Source organism: Salvelinus sp. IW2-2015, linkage group LG15 (assembly GCF_002910315.2).
Source record: "Salvelinus sp. IW2-2015 linkage group LG15, ASM291031v2, whole genome shotgun sequence".
Taxonomy (NCBI): domain Eukaryota; kingdom Metazoa; phylum Chordata; class Actinopteri; order Salmoniformes; family Salmonidae; genus Salvelinus; species Salvelinus sp. IW2-2015.
The window spans coordinates 23,935,514-23,957,563 of NC_036855.1; the positions used below are offsets into that span (position 1 = coordinate 23,935,514).

At 41.4% G+C, this 22,050-nt stretch overlaps 1 protein-coding gene across 1 annotated transcript; it reads right to left on the minus strand.

Moving 5' to 3' along the window:
* Positions 1-1,129: 1,129 nt before the first annotated feature.
* On the minus strand, positions 1,130-21,056 carry LOC111974230 (arginine/serine-rich coiled-coil protein 2). The gene is made up of 10 exons (XM_024001887.1): positions 20,933-21,056; positions 19,114-19,270; positions 16,327-16,367; positions 10,038-10,207; positions 9,815-9,940; positions 8,468-8,590; positions 2,615-2,694; positions 2,235-2,503; positions 1,951-2,040; positions 1,130-1,857 (listed from the first exon to the last, which is right to left on the minus strand). Exons 1-10 carry the CDS (start codon positions 20,936-20,938, stop codon positions 1,672-1,674), a joined length of 1,248 nt encoding a protein of 415 aa, XP_023857655.1. The 5' UTR covers positions 20,939-21,056; the 3' UTR covers positions 1,130-1,671.
* Positions 21,057-22,050: the final 994 nt, after the last annotated feature.

A 22,050-nucleotide genomic window follows, 5' to 3' on the forward strand; every position in this document is an offset into this window, starting at 1 on the left:
TCCAGTCTGTTAAGCCTGAAATCCAGTCTGTTTGCTGAAATCCAGTCTGTTTGTGCTAACATTCCACCCCTTGCCAGTTCTTGTCATGCCAAACAGGACTAGCAACGAGTGTAATGTTAGCACAGACAGACTGGATTTCAGGCTACATTTGACATGGTCCATAATGACCATCTATCTAGAGCAGACTGTCTCCTCTAATCTCAGACTATATAGTTATATACAACAGTACAATACACTGAAATACATTTAAATTCACCAGCCGGGGCACAACCATGCATAACTGTACATGCTGACATACATTTTTTAACAATGAAAGCTGAGTCAGTTCTGACAGTTCTAAGTCATTCCTTATCCAATAATTCCATGTTAACCTCAGTATACACAGATCATGTAGGTTATGAAAAGACCAGTTCATATTTAATCTGTTCCAATTCCATCTCAATAGTCTGTAGTGTACTCTTGTAGTGTTCCCTGTTGTTTCTGGATCACTAAAGCTGATTTGACTAGACYCCCTCACAGGAACCAAAAGGGTGTGATTTCACTGGGTGTCACAAGTAGTCTTTAAAATAAATACAGTATAAAGACAGGCAGTTGGAGTCATGCAGGGGTGGAAAGAGTACTGAAATATCCTACTCAAGTAGAAACATTGTTACCTTAATGACATTTTACTAATATGCAAGTAGGATTTAGCCTGGTACAAAAAGTGGGCTCCAGAGACATGAAGCCTAACTGCACCAGAAATTACATTAGAGAACATTTGTGACTGCTTGATGAATTTTACCACTGGATTTGACCATTTTGAGATCACAAAATGTCATTTACAACCGATATTTCACCAGGCTATTGTGAAGGGGCATTTTATTAAATTATTTGTCAATAATTGAGCCTGATCCATGTCAAGAGCAGTCATGTAATTTGTTGTTAATGGACTTCAAATCTTTGGGCATTAGCCATTTCCAGATTAAGCCTAAGTGTGCWTTTTACCATTCATGTTCCAGTGTTAATTAATCAATGCTGTTTGCATCCTCTCTCAGCAAAGACCCTTTGGAAATACAATGTTTGTTACACCAACATCATTTTTGTTGCTGTGTAAAAAGCATGTATGGCCTAAACAAACACCTGGGACCACTTCAACACAAATTGAATTTTATTTCAAGAACATATGTAAGTTTATTTTTCATTCTTTCCATGAAACCATCAGATGCCTGGTAGACATCTTAGTAATATGATCCACTGTTTTACATTTCCATTCAGTAGAAAGGAAACAAAGACAACACTACACATTGAGATTAGGATTCAGATCAATTTGTAAAGAAACTTGGTAAATGAACATAAACAGAATAATTATACTTTATCTACATAATGTTCCATTTCAAACCATCCAAAATATATWTWTTKTTKTTGTAAAAAACAGATATGCAATCACATTTCTCAAACAGAAATCTAAATCCAGCCAGCATCACTGTCATTAAACTATTGCATAATTCTGAAAAGATGTACACTGAGAAAAACTCGGCATCTATTTACATGAGAATGTTTAAAAGACGTGAGATTGTTTCTAAATAAAATGACAGATCCAATGCAACAACATCCATGCAAGCTTGAGTGTTAGCTGTGAGTGGAGAGACCAATGAGAAAGAAAGCAAGGGCAAGCCAGTGCATGGTTTGGCATTAGATGGTGTCCATGCCCCGTGAGAATGAAGATCCGAAGCCTAGTCCCATGCCTCTTTGAGTGTGGGTCTGGGACCTGGCCATCTCATACTGAACGTCCAGGTTATGGAACATCTCCTCYTGCTGCTGCAGGGTCTTCAGGCCTTCGTCATTGAGTGGCTTTGATGCCTCGCCTTCCTCTTCCCCCTGACARGACAGAAACCACAGTGTTAGAAATGCAAGGCTCTGCAGCATGGTACACACTCGAATGAGAAAATAAAAGGACTCCGTTATACATACTTTGATGCCCATCAGTTTACGAAATTTAACATTTTGGTCCTTATTTCCGAAGTTCAGCTTCTCCCACAACTCAGCTGTCTGTGACTTGTCCTTCAAAACAAACAATTTGCATGTATTAGTAACTTGCAACAATCATGCCACCATAAGCAAAGTTGCATGTTTTTCTCAATATTTATTTTCATTAAGTCACTAGTTCTACATTCCGGATGTTACAAAGTAAAGATAATCTTGTCCATCAAATAACCAGTGCTCTACGTATTGCACTACATAGCATAAAATCTTACCCCTTCCTTCTTTCCCTGCCAGAGCTTCTTCCTTTTCTTCTCCTGCTCGGCAAACTTCATGGGGTTGACAGCAGAGGGATTGTAATAACTGGGCACAGCAATGCCAGTCTCTGCTAAGGTTTTGGCTTGTAGGGCTGCCATCTGCGCTGCCATGGCGATCTGGGGCGTGACCTGGGTCCCTGAGGCCAGGAGAGCTGCCACATTGAGGACAGGGTTGGTAGCAGCTGCAGCAGCAACTACTACTGTGTCAGACAGCAGGGGGGCTAGAACTAGAAATGCAAAAAACAAAGTGGGTCTATGTTAGTGACCCGTTTTTATGGTTTTCCTCATGGATAACATTTTTTTGTAGGTGTAATTGATGGCCGAGGAGAGCGTCTCACCTGCAGGTACCTCCTGATGCTGCTGTTTCTCCAACATCTCCTTTTCTTTCTGCTCTTGCAGTTTCTTTGCCCTTTCCAACCTGGAGATAGAGGCAAGTAAAGAGTGTTCATATATCAGCCAGGCTTTAGGAGCAGATTGTCCGCTACTTTAACAAGTACAAGAAGTTCCGATACGACCTCCACGCAGCCATCAAACAAGCAATATAGGAATTAGGCGGAATCATACTACACTGGTTCCAATGCATGTGGCAGGGGAAGACCCAACTGACATCTGCCCAACGATGCCTCTCTTCTAGATGAACTCAATGCATTTTATGGATGCATAGACAATAACACCATACCATGCGTGAGCACCCCCACCGACCCAGAGGATTAGGAGAGCTCGCTCTGAGGCCGACATGCGGAAGGTCAATCGGGTCAACACTCACAAGGCCGCAGGGCTGGACGGCATTCTAGGGCGCGTTCTCTGAGCATGTGCAGATCAGCTGGCAGGCTTATTCATGTTCAATTTTCAACCTCTCCTTGTCCAGTCTGAAATCTCACTACCATAATGTCTGTTCTCAAGAACTAAGGCTTCATGCCACAATGACTACCACCGCTCTGTAGCACTCACATCTGTAATCATGAAGTGCTGAGAGGCTGGTTATGCACACAACTCCATTATCCTAGACCAGTGGTCACCAACTGGTTGATCGCAATCGACTGGTCGATCACCAAACATTTCTGTAGAAAACCCAACGATAAAGCCTTGAGGATTTTATTTTTAATTAAACACACCTATAGGCCTACAGCTGGCCATAAACTGTAAAAAGAAGACTCGAACGCACACCAAAGTTAATACTGCGATGACTACGAGACTCAACGAATAGAGCAAAGAGCTGCTGTTTTATTGACTAAGTTGTTATTCAGCACTATATACACTTTTAGAAGCCATACAAATGTGCATTTACCTTAATTCCAGTCAAGCTACAACCAGCACTGCCGCAGCAGTGAATGAGTATAGCATAATGTTCCGATAAGCTCGCACTGTATTAGCGGGTTGTGKTTTTTTTTCCCATATGAAGGAATATTTCACTTTCTCTGGTCATAGGAGTGACATGAATTGCTGCACAAGGCAGAAATAATGTAGTGACTCTTGAGATGCACCATCAGCTGGAAGTCTGTGTCCCCTTTTCTCAGTGGAGGGAGGGAGAGCGGAGGGACGGTGAATCGGATGAGATGCAGCCTCAACGCTGCTTCCTCACTCCCCTCAGACTGAACAGATGCAGGCCTTCAGTCAAGTACATTTTTAAAATAATATTAWGCTCACTCAGCTGTGCCTCACAAGTAATACAACAAATTAGTCCTATGTACAGTGCATTCGGAAAGTATTCAGACCCCTGGACTTTTCCCACATTGTTACGTTACAGTCTTATTCTAAAATTGATTCAATTATTTTTCCCCCTCATCTACACACAATACATGACAAAGCAAAAATAATTAAATAAAAACTGAAATATCACATTTGCACAAGTATTCAGACCATTTACTCAATACTTTGTTGAAGCCCCTTTGGCAGCGATTACAGCCTTGAGTCTTCTTAGGTATGACGCAACAAGCTTGGCACACCTGTATTTGGGGAGCTTCTCCTATTCTTCTCTGCAGATTGTTTCAAGCTGTTAGGTTGAATGGGGAGTGTCTCCGCACAGCTATTTTCAGGTCTCTCCAGAGATGTTTGATCAGGTTCAAGTCCGGGCTCTGGCTGGGCCACTCAGAGACTTGTCTTGAAGCCACTCCTGCGTTGTCTTGGCTGTGTGTTTAGGGTTGTTGTCCTGTTGGAAGGTGAACCTTTGCCCCAGTCTGAGGTCCTGAGCAATCTAAAGCATGTTTTCCATCAAGGATCTCTCTGTACTTTGCTCCGTTCAGCTTTCCCTCAATCCTGACTAGTCTCCCAGTCCCTATTGCTGAAAAACATACCCACAGCACCATGCTTCACCATAGAGATGGTGCCAGGTTTCTTCCAGATGTGACGCTTGGAATTCAGGCCAAACAGTTCAATCTTGTTTCTCATGGTCAGAGACCTTTAGGTGCCTTTTGGCAAACTCCAAGCGGGCTGTCATGTGACTTATGAGGAGTGGCTTCCGTCTGGCCATTCTACCATAAAGGTCTGATTGGTGGAGTGTTATAGACAGGTGTGGCTTTCCAAATCATGTCCAATTATTTGAATTTACCACAGGTGGACTCCAATCAAATTGTAGAAACATAAAGGATGTTGAGAAGGTTGTCTTTCGACCATCACGTTCTTGGTCACCTTCCCGAACAAGGCACTTCTCCCCCGATTGCTCAGTTTGAACGGGCGACCAGCTCTAGGAAGAGTCTTGGTGGTTCCAAACTTCTTCCATTTAAGAATGGAGGCTACTGTGTTTTTGGGGACCTTCAATGCTGCAGAATGTTTTTGGTACCCTTCCCCAGATCTGTGCCACAACACAATCCTGTCTAGGAGCTCTACGGAGAATTCCTTCGACCTCATGGCTTGGTTTTTGCTCTGACATGCACTGTCAACTGTGGGACCTTATATAGACAGGTGTGTGCCTTTCTAAATTATGTCCAATCAATTGAATTCACCACAGGTGCTCCAATCAAGTTGTAGAAACATCTCAAGGATGATCAATGGAAACAGGATGCACCTGAGCTCAATTCCGAGTCTCATAGCAAAGGGTCGATATACTTATGTAAATATGGTATGTGTTTTTTAAATATTTTTTATAAATTAGCTAAATGTCTAAACACCCGTTTTCGCTTTGTCATTACGGGGCATTGTGTAGATTGAGGATTTTTATTTAATCCATTTTAGAATAAGGCTGTAACGTAACAAAATATTGAAAAGGGGAAGAGGTCTGAACACTTTCCGAATGCACTGTACTAGAGGTCGACAGATTAATCGGAATGGCCGATTAATTAGGGCCGATTTCAAGTTTTCATAATCGGTAATCAGCATTTTTGGACACCGATCATGGCCGATTACATTGCACTTCACGAGGAAACTGCATGGCAGCCTGACTAACTGTTATGCGAGTGCAGCAAGGAGCCAAGGTAAGGTGCTAGCTAGCATTAAACGTATCTTATAAAAAACAATCAATCTTAACATAATCACTAGTTAACTACACATGGTTGATGATATTACTAGTTTATCTAGCTTGTCCTGCGTTGCATATAATCGATGCGGTGCCTGTTAATTTATCATTGAATCATAGCCTTCTTCGCCAAACGGGTGATTTAACAAGCGCATTCGCGTAAAAAGCACTGTCGTTGCACCAATGTGTCCCTAACTATAAACATCAACGCCTTTCTTAAAATCAATACACAAGTATATATTTTTAAACCTGCATATTTAGTTAATATTGCCTGCCAACATGAATTTCTTTTAACTAGGGAAATTGTGTCACTTCTCTTGCGTTCTGTGCAACAGAGTCAGGGTATATGCAGCAGTTTGGGCCGCCTGGCTCGTTGCGGACTAATTTGCCAGAATTTTATGTAATTATGACATAACATTGAAGGTTGTGCAATGTAACAGGAATATTTAGACTTATGGATGCCACCCGTTAAATAAAATACGGAACGGTTCCGTATTTCACTGAAAGAATAAACGTTTTATTTACGAAATGATAGTTTCCGGATTTGACCATATTAATGACCTAAGGCTCGTATTTCTGTGTGTTATGATGTTATAATTAAGTTTATGATTGATGTTTGATAGTGCAGTCTGACTGAGCGGTGGTAGGCAGCAGCAGGCTCGTAAGCATTCATTCAAACAGCACTTTCGTGCGTCTGCCAGCAGCTCTTCGCAATGCATCAAGCATTGCGCTGTTTATGACTTCAAGCCTATCAACTCCCGAGATTAGGCTGGTGTATCCGATATGAAATGGCTAGCTAGTTAGTAGCTAATAGCATTTCAAAAGTCACTCGCTCTGAGACTTGGAGTAGTTGTTCCCCTTGCTCTGCAAGGGCCGCGGCTTTTGCTTCGAGGGTGGCTGTTGTCGATGTGTTCCTGGTTCGAGCCCAGGTAGGGGCGAGGAGAGGAACGGAAGCTATACTGTTACACTGGCAATACTAAAGTGCCTATAAGAACATCCAATAGTCAAAGGTACATGAAATACAAATGGTATAGAGAGAAATAGTCCTATAATTCCTATAATAACCTCAACCTAAAACTTCTTACCTGGGAATATTGAAGACTCATGTTAAAAGGAACCACCAGCTTTCATATGTTCTCATGTTCTGAGCAAGAAACTTAAACGTTAGCTTTTTTACATGGCACATATTGCACTTTTACTTTCTTCTCCAACACTTTGTTTTTGCATTATTTAACTTCACTAGGGTAGGGGGCACTATTTTCACTTCCGGATGAAAAGCGTTCCCAAAGTAAACTGCCTGCTACTCAGGCCCAGAAACTAGGATATGCATATAATTGGTAGATTTGGATAGAAAACACTCTTAAGTTCCCAAAACTGTTAAAATAATGTCTGTGAGTATAACAGAACTGATATGGCAGGCAAAAACCTGAGAAAAATCCATCCAGGAAGTGGGATGTTTTTATTTTTGAAGTTTTCTATTGAATGCCATTACAGTATCCATTGACTTAGGACTCAAATTGCACTTCCCACAGCTTCCACTAGATGTCAACAGTCTTTAGAAATAGTTTCAGGCTTGTATTCTGAAAAATATGTGAGTAAGACCTCTCTGAATGAGTGGACACTGCAGTGGCCCAGAGCTTTTTCATGCGCGAGATCGAGAGCGCGCCTTTATTTACCTTTTATATTGACGACGTTATTGTCTGGTTGAAATATTATCGATTATTTAGGCTAAAAACAACATGAGGATTGATTATAAACATCGTTTGGCATGTTTCTACGAACTTTACGGATACTATTTGGATTTTTCGTGACTGCGTTTGAGCCTGTGGATTCCTGAACAAAACTGAGGTTTTTGGATATAAACAGGGACTTTATCGAACAAAACTAACATTTATTGAGTAAATGGGAGTCTCGTGAGTGCAACCATATGAAGATCATCAAAGGTAAGTGATTCATTTTATCACTATTTCTGACTTGTGTAACTCCTCTACCTGGCTGGTTACTGTTTGTAATGATTTGTCTGCTGGGCGTTGTTCTCAGATAATCGCATGGTATGCTTTCACCGTAAAGMCTTTTTGAAATCTGACACCGTGGTTGGATTAACAAGAAGTTAATCTTTAAACCGATGTATAACACTTGTATGCTTTATGAATTCTTATAATGAGTATTTCTGGGACGCTACCGTCCCACGTCCCCTAGTGAGGTTAAACCAAATTTAACATGTTTCATTATTTATTTGAGGGTAAATTGATTTGATTGATGTATTATATTAAGTTAAATTAATTGTTCATGCAGTATTGTTGTAATTGTCATTATTACAAATAAAAAATATTATAATAATTTTAAAAAATGTAATAAACGGCCGATTAATCGGTATCGGCTTTTTTTTGGTCCTCCAATAATCGGTATAGGTGTTGAAAAATCATAATCTGTCGACCTCTACACTGTACATATCTACCTCGATCACTCCAGTATCCCTCCACATTTTAAATATGGTATTGGAACCGACCCTGTATATAGCTACTTACCTTCTTGTGTTCTTATTTATTTCCATTTCTGGTGTGTTTTTGTTCTGATATTTTTAGTGCAACATTGATTTTGATTACTGCATTGTTGGGTTTGGAGTTTTTAAGAAAGGAATTTCACTGTACTGGTGCACATGACATTAAAACATGAACTACCTAACAGACACTCAACAAACAAATCTTCAGGTCACAGTTCCTCTAAGTCACTGCAGTACCTTCTGGCCAGCGCCTCCTGTGCGTCCATGGCATTGTTTCTGCCCCGGAAAGCCGGGGGGCTCACAGACCTGCTACGACTCTTCTCTTTTCTGCGCACCTTATCAGTCTTCTTCTTCCGCTCCCTAAAGAGACATCATAGCGTTTCAAGATCCACAGAAAGATATGCATTCTCACACACACGGTTACAAACTGACAAAGGGGCATACATTAGGCACACAGGAGTGGTTACCAATAGGGGTGTGAACGTGTAAACATATAGGGGAAAAAATCCCTACCCGAAACAATTATTTTTTAAACAAAATGACAACCACAGTGCAGTCATCACAAAACTACCACTAACAGGTCCTGACCATCATCGGAAAAAGTAACAATTACCTAATGCAACAATGCTGTAACGTTAGTAGGAGATATTAAACTTTTAAATTATTTGCCATAGATATAAAGTGCTCCGCACATCATCGTCGTTAACATTTGGAAAAATGGCAGAGTGAGACAGGGAAGTGACAGCAGCAACGTCCTGTATGGCAATACTTTGAAAAGTTCAATGAGAAGGTGATGAAATGCAAACTTTGTGGTGGAATTGAGCTACAGTGGCAGAACAGGTGCAATGCTGAAAGGGAGTCACCATGAGACCCAACCCGTTGCTGGTAGCAGTGTGATTAGGGAATGAGAAAGAAAATCACAGCGCTGATGACAGAAATGATTACTGTTGATATGCAGCCATTGTCARTGGTAGAGGATGTCAGCTTCAAAACCCCCTAATGACATATCTAGAACCAGACTACAAGATGCCATGTCGAAAAACCGTGACAGCCCCGATAGAGAAATTGTATGGTGATTGCTATGCAAGTACAAAGCGCTAGCTCTCAAACGCAAAACGTGGCATTAACAGATTGTTGGATGTCTAAGAGCATGCGGTCATACATCACTGCAACGAGCCATCAAACTGATTAGAAGTGGAACATGAAGTACGTACTGACATGGAGGCGCGGCACACAACAGAGAACCTAAAACGGCATTAATACCATCATTGCTGAGTGGGTGGGGGACAGCAGTAAGGTGAGCGCTGTCTGGTAGGGTTTCCACTAGTTACCACAGACACAAAGTCAAAATGGGATATATTGTAAAAATGTATGAAAACAAAAATTATAGTTAGTGTTAGGCATAAGGTCAGCAGTGTGGTTAGATTTAAAATTACAGAAGAGAAAGTATAGAAGTGGGCGGGGTTTATGACTTTGTGGCTGTGGTAACTAGTAACGACCGACCGGTAGGTAGCCAGGACTGCGATAGATAGTTACCAAAGACAAACACAAAGAATGGTAGGGAGAGTAGCAAGAGAAACCCACCTGCTTTTGCTCCTGCTCCTGTGGCGGTGTTTGGTCTTTGAACCCGACCGGGAGCTGGCCCTCTTCTTCTTCTTCTCCCGCGGGGACCGCGATCTCCGTTTGTCCCGACTTCTGCTGCGATGACGTCTAAAACAGTGTGAAAATAAAATGCTCCCCAGTTTACGGTTACTAGTCTCAATACATATCAAGACAGCATGTACCATCTCCATGAACTTAGACCCACCTGTCCCGTGAGTGTGACCTGGAGTGGCTCCGCCCCTTCTTGTCTTTGCGCCGGTGTCGCTCCTCCCCATTCTCTGCAGAAAGTCTCTCCCTGCCCCTCTCAGTCTGCTCCGGCTGCTCATCCGACTTGCTGTGAGATTTTGATGGCTTCTCAGAGTCCCTCCTTCGTGCCTGTTTTAAGAAGAAGTTGTCTCTTTCAGGAAAATAGTGCAACAAAGAGCGTTAGTACAACGGTTTGATACAGAAAATACCAAAGCATGTTGAGAACTCTTGCTCATTTCAGACAGATTTAGACTTATCACCAGAAACCGACCGACCATACAGTGCCTTTCAGAAAGTATTCCGACCCCTTGACTTTTCCCATATTTTGTTGTGTTACATCCTTATTCTAAAATTGATTAAATMATTTGTTTTATCATCAATCTACACACAATACCCCATAATGACAAAGTAAAAACAGGCGTGGAAATTTTAGCAAATTTAAAACTGAAATACCTAATTTACATAAGTATTCAGCCTTTTGCTATGAGACTCGAAATTGAGCTCAGGTGCATCCTGTTTCCATTGATCATCCTTTAGATGTTTCTTCAACTTGATTGGAGTCCACCTGTGGTGAATTCAATTGATTGGACATGATTTAGAAAAGGCACACACCTGTCTATATAAAGGACCCGTAGTCGACAGTGCATGTCAGAGCAAAAACCAATCCATGTGTTCGTAGGAATTGTCCGTAGAGCTCAGAGACACAATTGTGTCGAGGCACAGATCTGGGAAAGGGTACAACAACAAAAAAATGTCTGCAGCATTGAAGGTCCCCTAGAACACAGTGGCCTCCATCATTCTTAAATGGAGGAAGTTTGGAACCACCATGACTCTTCCTAGAGCTGGCCGCCCGGTCAAACTGAGCAATCGGGGGAGAAGGGCCTTGGTCAGGAAGGTGACTCTGACTGTGCTCTAGAGTTCCTCTGTGGAGATGGTGTAGGAGATTTTCCAGTCATCTGATGATTCTCAGTACCTATACGGTTCTCTTTGAAGTAGAAAGAATAAATCAATATAAGTTTAAATATTAGACATGTGTAAGGAGAATGAAGGCTGAAGCCCATGTGAGTGTACAATGCTGGATCATTGGACATGTAAAAAACAGAACGTAAGCAGAATCTGTGTAGATGAGGCAAGATACACTAACAAGACGTGTCTGGTCTGCGCCATGTCTGATCTTGTGAAGGCTACTGGACACGCACATGGGTTAATCATACATAGACAATATAGGTCTGAACTTGTGAAGACCTTTGGACAGGAATATTAGCTAAGGGGTATGCATATCACGCCACTAATAGAATCTATGCCCCAATATCTGAGCCAATAAGACAATGGAAACTAAGTAAGACAACATGATTCGTAAAGTGGAGTGACGATGTTATGTAAGTGTAAAACTGTATAAAAGCCCAGCACTAAGAATGAGGAGGCAGTTTTTCCATGGAATTGCTCGGCTTCTGTTACTTTTGTTATAAAGTCTAATTGAATTTACAAGCGCCTGTATCTGAGAAGTATTTGATTTAATATTTTCTACAACAATGGTTGTCCTTCTGGAAGGTTCTCCCATCGCTGCAGCACTCAGGCCTTCACAATAGTGTGGCCAGATGAAAGCCACTCCACAGTAAAAGGCACATGACAGCCCTCTTGGAGTTTGCCTAAAGGCACCTAAAAAATCTCAAGACCATGAGAAACCAAGATTATCTGGCCTGAATGCCAAGCGTCACATCTGGAAGAAACCTGGCACCATCCCTACGGTGAAGCATGGTGGTGGCAGCATCATGCTGTGGGGATGTTTTTCAAAGGCAGGGACTGGGAGACTAGTCAGGATTAAGGCAAAGATGAATGTAGCAAAGTACAGAGAGATCCTTGATGAAAATCTACTCCAGAGCACTCAGGACCTCAGACTGGGGCAAAGGATCACCTTCCAACAGGACAACGACCCTAAACACACAGCCAAGACAACGCAGGAGTGTAAGTCTTTGAATGTCCATGAGTGGCCCAGACAGAGCCCGGATTTGAACCCGATCGAACATCTCCGGAGAGACCTGAAAATAGCTGTTCAACAACACTCCCTATCCAACCTGACATCACTTGAGAGGATCTGCAGAGAAGAATGGGAGAAACTCCCCAAATACAGGTGTGTCAAGCTTGTAGAGTCATACCCAAGTAGACTCGAGTCTGTTGAATCACCTTTTGGCAGCAATTACAAAGTATTGAGTAAAGGGTCTGAAAACTTACGTAAAATGTAAAAAAAAAAAAAAAAAAATACATTTTCAAAAATTTCTCAAACCTGCTTTTGCTTTTTATTGTGTAGATTGATGATTTTTATATAAAACTCAGCAAAAAAAGAAATGTCCTCACTGTCAACTGCATTTATTTTCAGCAAACGTAACATTTTTTTTTTACATATGTTAAGACAAACAGACAAACTGAACAAGTTCCACAGACATTTGACTAACAGAAAAGGAATAATTTGTCCCTGAAATAAGGATGGGGGGGTCAAAATCAAAAGTAACAGTCAGTATCTGGTGTGGCCACCAGCTGCATTAAGTACTGCAGTGCATCTCCTCCTCATGGACTGCGTCAGATTTTCCAGTTCTTGCTGTGAGATGTTACCCCACTCTTCCACCGAGGCACCTGCAAGTTCCCAGAGATTGGCCCTAGCCCTCACCCTCCGATTAGGTCCCAGTCGTGCTCAATGGGATTGAGATCCGGGCTCTTCGCTGGACATGGCAGAACACTGACATTCCTCTCTTGCAGGAAATCACGCACAGAACGAGCAGTAGGGCTGGTGGCATTGTCATGCTGGAGGGTCATGTCAGGATGAGCCTGCAGGAAGGKTACCACATGGATGTCTTCCCTGTAACGMACAGTGTCGAGATTGCCTGTAATGACAAGCTCAGTCCGATGATGCTGTGACACACCGCCCCAGACCATGACGGACCCTCCACCTCCAAATTGATCCCGCTCCAGAGTACAGGCCTTGGTGTAACGCTCATTCCTTTGACGATAAATGCGAATCCGACCATCACCCCTGGTGTGACAAAACCGCGACTCGTCGATGAAGAGCACTTTTTGCCAGTTCTGTCTGGTCCAGCGACGGTGGGCTTGTGCCCATAGGCGACGTTGTTTCCGGTGATGTCTGGTGAGGACCTGCCTTACAACATGCATACAAGCCCTTAGTCCAGCCTCTCTCAGCCTATTTCGGACAGTCTGAGCACTGATAGAGGGATTGTGCATTCCTGGTGTAACTAGGGCAGTTGTTATTGCCATCCTGTACCTGTCCCGCAGGTGTGATGTTCGGATGTAAGGTGTTGTTACACGTGGTCTGCCACTGTGAGGACGATCAGCTGTCCATCCTGTCTCCCTGTAGCACTGTCTTATGCGTCTCACAGTACAGACACTGCAATTTATTGTCCTTGCCACATCTGCAGTCCTCATGCCTCCTTGCAGCATGCCTAAGGCACTTTGACGCAGATGAGCAGGGACCCTGGGCATCTTTCTTTTAGTGTTTTTCAGAGTCCGTAGAAAGGCCTCTTTAGTGTCCTAAGTTTTCATAACTGTGACCTTAATTGCCTACYGTTTGTAAGCATCTTAACGACCGTTCTACAGGTGCATGTTCATTAACTGTTTATGGTTCATTGAACAAGCATGGGAAACAGTGTAACTTTTTAGGGATAGGGGGCAGCATTTTCACTTTGGATGAATAGCGTGCCCAGAGTGAACTGCCTCCTACTCTGTCCCAGATGCTAATATATGCATATTATTATTACTATTGGATAGAAAACACTCTGAAGTTTCTAAAACTTTGAACGATGTCTGTGAGTATAACAGAACTCATATGGCAGGCAAAAACCTGAGAAAAAATCCAAACAGGAAGTGGGAATTCTGAGGCTGGTTGATTTTCAACTCATCGCCTATTGAAATCCCAGTGGGATATGGATCTGTTTGCACTTCCTACGGCTTACACTAGATGTCAACAGTCTGTAGAACGTTGAATTAAGCTTCTACTGTGATGTTAAACCCTTTACAATGAAGATCTAAAGTTATTTGGATTTTTATGAATTATCTTTGAAAGACAGGTTCCTGAAAAAGAGACGTTTCTTTTTTTGCTGAGTTTATATACACATACATACCACACACACTTTAGAATAAGGCTCTTACATAACAAAATGTGAAAAAGTCAAGGGGTCTGAATCACTTCAGAATGCACTGTATGTCAGAAGTATAAACGGCTCGAAGGAGCTTGATAGTCTTCACAGCTTGATAGGCTAACTGGAGAGAAATGTTTCAATGAATTGCCCTCCAACTCCAATGTATACTGAACAAAAATATAAAACGCAGTAATTGAAATTAAGAGTTACAGTTTATTTAAAAAATCAGTCAATTTAAATACATTCATTAGGCCATAATCTATGGATTTTACATGACTGGGAATACAGATATGCATTTGTTGGTCACAGAGACCTTAAAAAATGTAGGGGCGTGAATAMKAAAAGCAGTCGGTATCTGGTGTGACCACCATTTGTCTCATGCAGCGCGACACATCTCCGCAAAGAGTTGATCGGACTGTTGATTGTGGCCTGTGTAACGTTGTCCCACTCCTCTTCAATGGTTGTGCAAAGTTGCTGGATATTGGCAGGAACTGGAATACATGTTGATCCAGAGCAGCCCAAATGTGCTCAATGGGTGATGTATGGTCAGTATGCAGGCCATGGAAGAACCGGGACAGATCCTTGCGACATGGGGCCGTGCATTGTCATGCTGAAACATGAGGTGATGGCGGAGGATGAATGACACAAAAATGGGCCTCAGGGTCTCGCCAGTATCTGTGCATTCAAATTGCCATCGATAAAATGCAAGTGTGTTCATTGTCCGTAGCTTATGCCTTCCCATACCATAAACCCCACCGCCCCATGGGGCACGCTGTTCACAGTGTTGACATCAGCAAACCGCTCGCCCACACRACGCCATACATGTGGTCTGCAGTTGCGAGGCTGGTTGGATGTACTGCCACGTTCTCTGGAATGACGCTGGAGGCGGCTTATTGTAGAGAAATTAACATTCAATTCTCTGGCAACAGCGCTGGTGGACAATCCTGCAGTCAGCATGCCAATTGTACGCTCCCTCAAAACTTGAGACATCTGTGGCATTGTGTTGTGTGACAAAACCGCACATTTTAGAGCGGCCTTTAATTGTCCCTAGCAGAAGATATACCTGTGTAATGATCTTGACATGCCACACCTGTCAGGTGGATGGATTATCTTGGCAAAGGAGAAATCCTCACTAACAGGGATGCAAACAAATTTGTGCACAAAATTTKAGAGAAATAAACTTTTTGCGCATATGGAACATTTCTGGGATCTTTTATTTCAGCTCATGGAACCAACACTTTACATGTTGCATTTATATTTTTGTTCAGTGTATTTAGACTAGTAAATCCAACTTATAGTGCATATGTTTTGTCATGTCCACCACCTACTCAAGTGCACCAAGTAGTACAGCCACTTCTACTTAGTTTTGTTTCAAATATATAACGGTAGGTACATGTATTAAAAGCCTTAAACTCAATGTAGGTTACCGTAGATCATCTCAGAGACAGCTTTAATACCTTTGTTTTGGTTCATGTAACACTACATTCCCTTCCCCAACTACAAGCGCAGCTTTCAAAAGGCAGGCTAAGAATGAATTGGAATAATAAGGTTACTGCCAGCAGACTGTTTGTCTTTGAGTAATTGTAATAACAATGCAGCTTGAATTGAACCCAGTAAAAGGCTGTAATTTCCTTTATTTTCTTAATTCTAGGAGGCAAGTATGAATTTGAATGGCTGATAGTTACCTGTCCGAGTAGTAGACATATAATTTTGCTATGTCAGCAGCGTCTTCAGTTCAGTGTCTCTTCGTGCTTTAGCACGCTGAGTGTGATTTATTGTAGAAATGTTATCATGTGATCTACACACAGGATTTATTCAAAAGAAAAATATCCTACATATTCAATCTTCACCATCTAGTATGGACGGCTACACTTAGTGACAGATGTCCAAGAAGAATAAGTTCATGTAAATAAAAAAATATTTCTCTCTTCTTCAATTGAATTAATTCCATGCCCATCTTAATATCTTAAACTTTGATTCAGGTGAAATAGCCTACACTGTTGTTTGGTACTTACCATGATCTAAGACAAAAAACTAACGACATTCAAGATGGTGACAATGCTGTACTTTAGTTCACTAAAATGAACTAATATTAGTTACCTCTTTGCTCCTGCTCCGACTTCGTCTGTGCTTTTTGTCACCTGTAAAAGWAACAAAACGGATTGGTGAGAACAGTGACCAATTCTATTGCACCTTCAAATTAGGGTTGCCTTAGCCCTGGAGCGCACGCCGTCTATACACAGTTAAAGCTGCAATGTTACTTTTTGGGGTGACCCGACCAAATTCACATAGAAATGCGAGTTTGAGACTCATCACTCCAGCAAGTCCAAGAAGCGTGAGGTCTGTTCTATCTGCGCTATTTCTATGCTTCCCATTCTTAACTTTCGTTTTTGCGCCATTTACTTTCGGTTTTGTACACCAGCTTCAAACTGCTGAAAATACAATATTTTGCAACCAGGAAATGGCGGCGCGATTTTTGCATACTGCACCTCCACAATCACCCAACCTCAACTGAATTGATATGGTTTGGGATGAGTTGGACTGCAGAGTGAAGGAAAAGCAGCCAACAAATGCTCAACATGTGGGAAATCCTTCAAGACTGTTGAAAAAGCATTCCAGGTGAAGCTGGTTGAGAGATTGCCAAGAGTGTGCAAAGCTGTCATCAAGGCAAAGTGTGGCTACTTTGAAGAATCTCAAAAATATTTGGATTTGTTTTACACTTCTTTGGTTACTACATAATTCCATGTGTTATTTCATAGTTTTGATGTCTTCACTATTCTACAATGTAGAAAATAGTACAAATAATGAAAAACCCTTGAATGAGTAGGTGTCCCCAAACTGTTGACTGGTACTGTACAGTCGTGGCCAAAACTTTTGAGAATGACACAAATATTAATTTCCACAAAGTTTGCTGCGTCAGTGTCTTTAGATATTTTTCTCAGATGTTACTATGGAATTCTGACGTATAATTACAAGCATTTCATAAGTGTCAAAGACTTTTATTGACAATTACATTAAGTTGATGCAGAGTCAATATTTGCAGTGTTGACCATTMTTTTTCAAGACCTCTGCAATCCGCCCTGGCATGCTGTCAATTAACTTCCGGGCCACATCCTGACTGATGGCAGCCCATTCTTGCATAATCAATGCTTGGAGTTTGTCAGAATTTGTGGGTTTTTGTTTGTCCACCCGCCTCTTGAGGATTGACCACAATTTCTCAATGGGATTAAGTTCTGGGGAGTTTCCTGGCCATGGACCCAAAATATCAATGTTTTGTTCCCCGAGGCACATAGTTATCACTTTTGCCTGATGGCAAGGTGCTCCATCATGCTGGAAAAGGCATTGTTCGTCACCAAACTGTTCCTGGATGGTTGGGAGAAGTTGCTCTCGGAGGATGTGTTGGTACCATTCTTTATTCACGGCTGTGTTCTTAGGCAAAATTGTGAGTGAGCCCACTCCCTTGGCTGAGAAGCAACCACACATGAATGGTCTCAGGATGCGTTACTGTTGGCATGACACAGGACTGATGATAGCGCTCACCTTGTCTTCTCCGGACAAGTTTTTTTCCGGATGCCCCAAACAATCAGAAAGGGGATTCATCAGAGAAAATGACTTTAACCCAGTTCTCAGCAGTCCAATCCCTGTACCTTTTTCAGAATATCAGTCTGTCCCTGATGTTTTTCCTGGAGAGAAGTGGCTTCTTTGCTGCCCTTCTTAACACTAGGCCATCCTCCAAAAGTCTTTGCCTCACTGTGCGTGCAGATGCACTCACACCCGCCTGCTGCCATTCCTGAGCAAGCTCTGAACTGGTGGTGCCCCGATCCCGCAGCTGAATCAACTTTAGGAGACGGTCCTGGCACTTGCTGGACTTTCTTTGGCGCCCTGAAGCCTTCTTCACAACAATTGAACCACTCTCCTTGAAGTTCTTGATCCGATAAATGGTTGATTTAGGTGTAAGCTTACTGGCAGCAATATCCTTGCCTGTGAAGCCCTTTTTGTGCAAAGCAATGATGACGGCACGTGTTTCCTTGCAGGTAACCATGATTGACAGAGGAAGAACAATGATTCCAAGCACCAACCTCCTTTTGAAGCTTCCAGTCTGTTATTCGAACTCAATCAGCATGACAAGAGTGATCTCCAGCCTTGTCCTCGTCAACACTCATACCTGTGTTAACGAGAGAATCACTGACATGATGTCAGCTGGTCCTTTTGTGGCAGGGCTGAAATGCAGTGGAAATGTTTTTTGGGATTCAGTTCATTTGCATGGCAAAGAGGGACTTTGCAATTAATTGCAATTCATCTGATCACTCTTCATAACATTCTGTAGTATATGCAAATTGCCATTATACAAACTGAGGCAGCAGACTTTGTGAGAATTAATATTTGTGTCATTCTCAAAACTTTTGGCCACGACTGTATATCATAGTCAGAAGACAGTTTTATTAAACTGGCATCCCTTACATTACCTAGCAGTGCACAAGAAATTATGAAATCCAGTTACTAGATTCTATTCCCCCCTCCCCAAATCAAATATGGATGTCAATCAAACAACTGGATTTAATTATTTATTGGGCACTGTTCGGTGATGCAAATGGCGCATTCCCAACCCGAACACGGTCACAGGTCGGGAAATAACACGCAAGGTATATACAACTAGACCCGAGTTCCACTCAGTCTAGAACCTGATGAGTCACCTGTTGCACTTGACTATTTCTGACTTTTCTGTCAACAAGGTACAGCTCTGTCCCTAAACTTATGTCAAAAGACAAATGCCATGACCAGTTTGCCTGGGATCTGAAGATGGATGTGTGACCTACCAAGTGACCAGAATGTGTTAACTCAAGCTACAAACATTATGCATTATCAAATTCAGTGCATTTAACTTACTTGATTTGCRCTTTCGGTCCCTGGAGCGTGACCTCGATCGTGAATGGTGGTGTTTGGAGCTTCTGGGCGATTTGGATGATTCCATAATGTGTTTTCTTTTGTCCGTGTAAAGAGAGCCCATCAAGGGTAGCAAATCAGTCGAATCGGCGTCACGTGCCTAAATCGAAGAAAACACACACACTATTCAACCTTATAGTTATTGGTCCTTTAAAGCAGCAATCTGTGATTACTGTTTCAGCACAAAACAGTGTCCCCTCCACTAGGTTTGAGGGGAAATGAATGACGACTCAAGCCTGTGTTAACACATGGAGCTAAGGCCTAGACATTAGCCTCTACAATTCCGAGAGTGGAAGACTCCACTCTCGCCTCTAACATGTAGGCTCACTTTTTGTGAACAATCCCATCACAAGTCAGACTGTTGAATAAACTTATTTTGAACGTACTTTGTTGCCCTCTGATTTTGTCCTAGGTAATCTAGGACAAAATATCAAGAGTGTTATTAATCGAACTTTCAGTATGCTGGTCTGAAAATCGGTTTGTATTTTCAACAATTCACACAATATTGCGTTTACGTGCTAGTCGGAACTAGGAAACTAATTTCCTACTTGCTAACTGGTTTTTGTTATACAGGTGCCGTGTTCAACGAATGAGCAAGTCACAAGCACTTCCACTGATTGCGAGGGAACACGCTTAGGTTAATAACATTTGAAATGTTGTCTCGGATTACCKCCTACATAAGGACAACGTTGTTACATTCGGCTATTGTTTACATATTGTGCATCACGTGATGGCAAATACAAACAGAACCTAACGGCGCCGCCAAAAGTCAGGTAAACAACACTTTCCTGTCGTTACCCCATCTACACTTCCTACCACCAAAAGGACCATCAACATAGACAACAGGTAAAGTGCATTTAAAATGTCATCATTGTATTCAATATTCTGGCTTGTAGAGACAGACCTTTTTTTTTTACAGCGACTTCTGTCAGACTGATATCCATAGAGTAACTTGGTAACATATCTTTAGGCAACCTAGACATTAGTTCTGAGGCCCAACAAGTTTCTTTGGCAAGGTTACTCGTCAGTCACACCGACGCAACTGGACACACTGTACCTCCCTTACACTAACATTGATTCACTAAAGATTGTGTATTTTTTTCCCAAAAAGCAATCTCAGAAGTGAAAAACCCTCCCCCTGGACAGGTAATRGCAATGCAGGTATTTTCTCCAACCCTACCAATACACCCAATGAAGATCCTGATGGCCATGGGCAGCTGGTGTGTTAAAGTTGCACACCTATAAAAAGGGAGGCCGTAGCCCATACCGGAGCTACAAAACTAGTTAATTAATGAAGGGGGTCGTTCTAAACAGAGATTAATTAGCTAGATTGTAAGTGGCAAAACAACATCACTCATTCATGCATCGCTAAATTACATAGATAGTTGTCTAGCTTACGTTAGCTAGCTAGGTTTAAGTAACGGCTGTGCAAGAAAACTTTGATCAATAACTATATGAAGGAGAATTTCCATTTATTTACAAAATCAACACGACATGCCAACCAGGGAAAAGCAACCTAGCTAGCTAATGACGGTTATCAGGCCAAAGTATCTTTAGATGGCTAGCTAATTTATCTAACTAACCTAAACTCGCTGGCTTGTCGACATGGCTGCCACTACAGTATTGTAATTCCTAATGCTATGCCTGCCACGGGCAGAGAGACGCCATCTTGATGAAACAACATCTTTAAAATAGCAATAGTTAWCAAATTATTATATGAAGTCGATGGTAATGTATTTTGTGTTATTTTGTAAACAATTACCGTCATGGTACACTTGAGGAACTCCCTAAAATTAGATTGGAGTTGTTCTTTCCGTGCTATTCCAGTTCTCCCAGTCTCTTCTACTCGCTAGCGGCTAGCTATAACCTGGATGACTATCATCATTTGCGCGTGCGCACACATATCACATATTGGGGAAAATGGCTATTTGAATTTCCTTCCTCTTGTTCTGATAGCGACTTCCGTAAATCTAAAGAGCGCAAATAAATAAACAAACACCCTTATATTAGTTCATAAATGTCATAGTCCCAAAAAATTAGTAAAACTAATTAGAGTATTATCAGAGGTTTTAAATAATCATATCTCTTTTTGGTCCCACTACACAGCTTCCGGAAGTAAGTAGAGTTTTTATTTTATTTATTATGTTTATTTATTTATTTTTTATGTATTTAAAAAAAAATATTAACAACAAATCAATACAGAAAGTACATAAAGGAACACAAGTATATATAGATTATATATAATGGACAATCGAGTTAGGGGGTACAATATCACATTACAATTACACAAGGACCTTAAGGGACATACATACATTTACAATTCTAACAGCTTTTTTGTTAGTAGAGTATTTAACTGTCTTAAAATACAGTTCCATTTCTTTTTGTAGGGTAAGAAAATGTGTTTTTTTGTTAGTAAATTTACATTTGTGTATATGAAATTTGGCCAAAAGAATAATGAAATTAATTACATAAAAATGTTTCAACTTATTTCTATCGTATGTAAAGAATCCAAGCAGTACATCTCTCCACAAAATCTTCATAAATGTGTTCAATTATAAATCTACTGATGTCTTGCCACAGTTTTCTTACATTAATACAATGTCAAAAAAGATGCAACACTATTTTTGGGTGGTCATTACAAAAGGAGCAATTTGAGTTAATGTTTTCCTTAAACTTCTTCATATAGTGGTCGGCAGGATAATATTTATGAATAATTTTAAAGGAAACTTCCTTAATTTTGTTTACAAGTAGGTATGTGTGTGGCAACATCCAAACTTTTTTCCAACAGATATTATCAATAAATCCATTCCAATAAGGTATAGATAGATACAACATCCTGCTGAAACAAGGTTCGTATCGCTCTGTTGTTGAATGGACCAA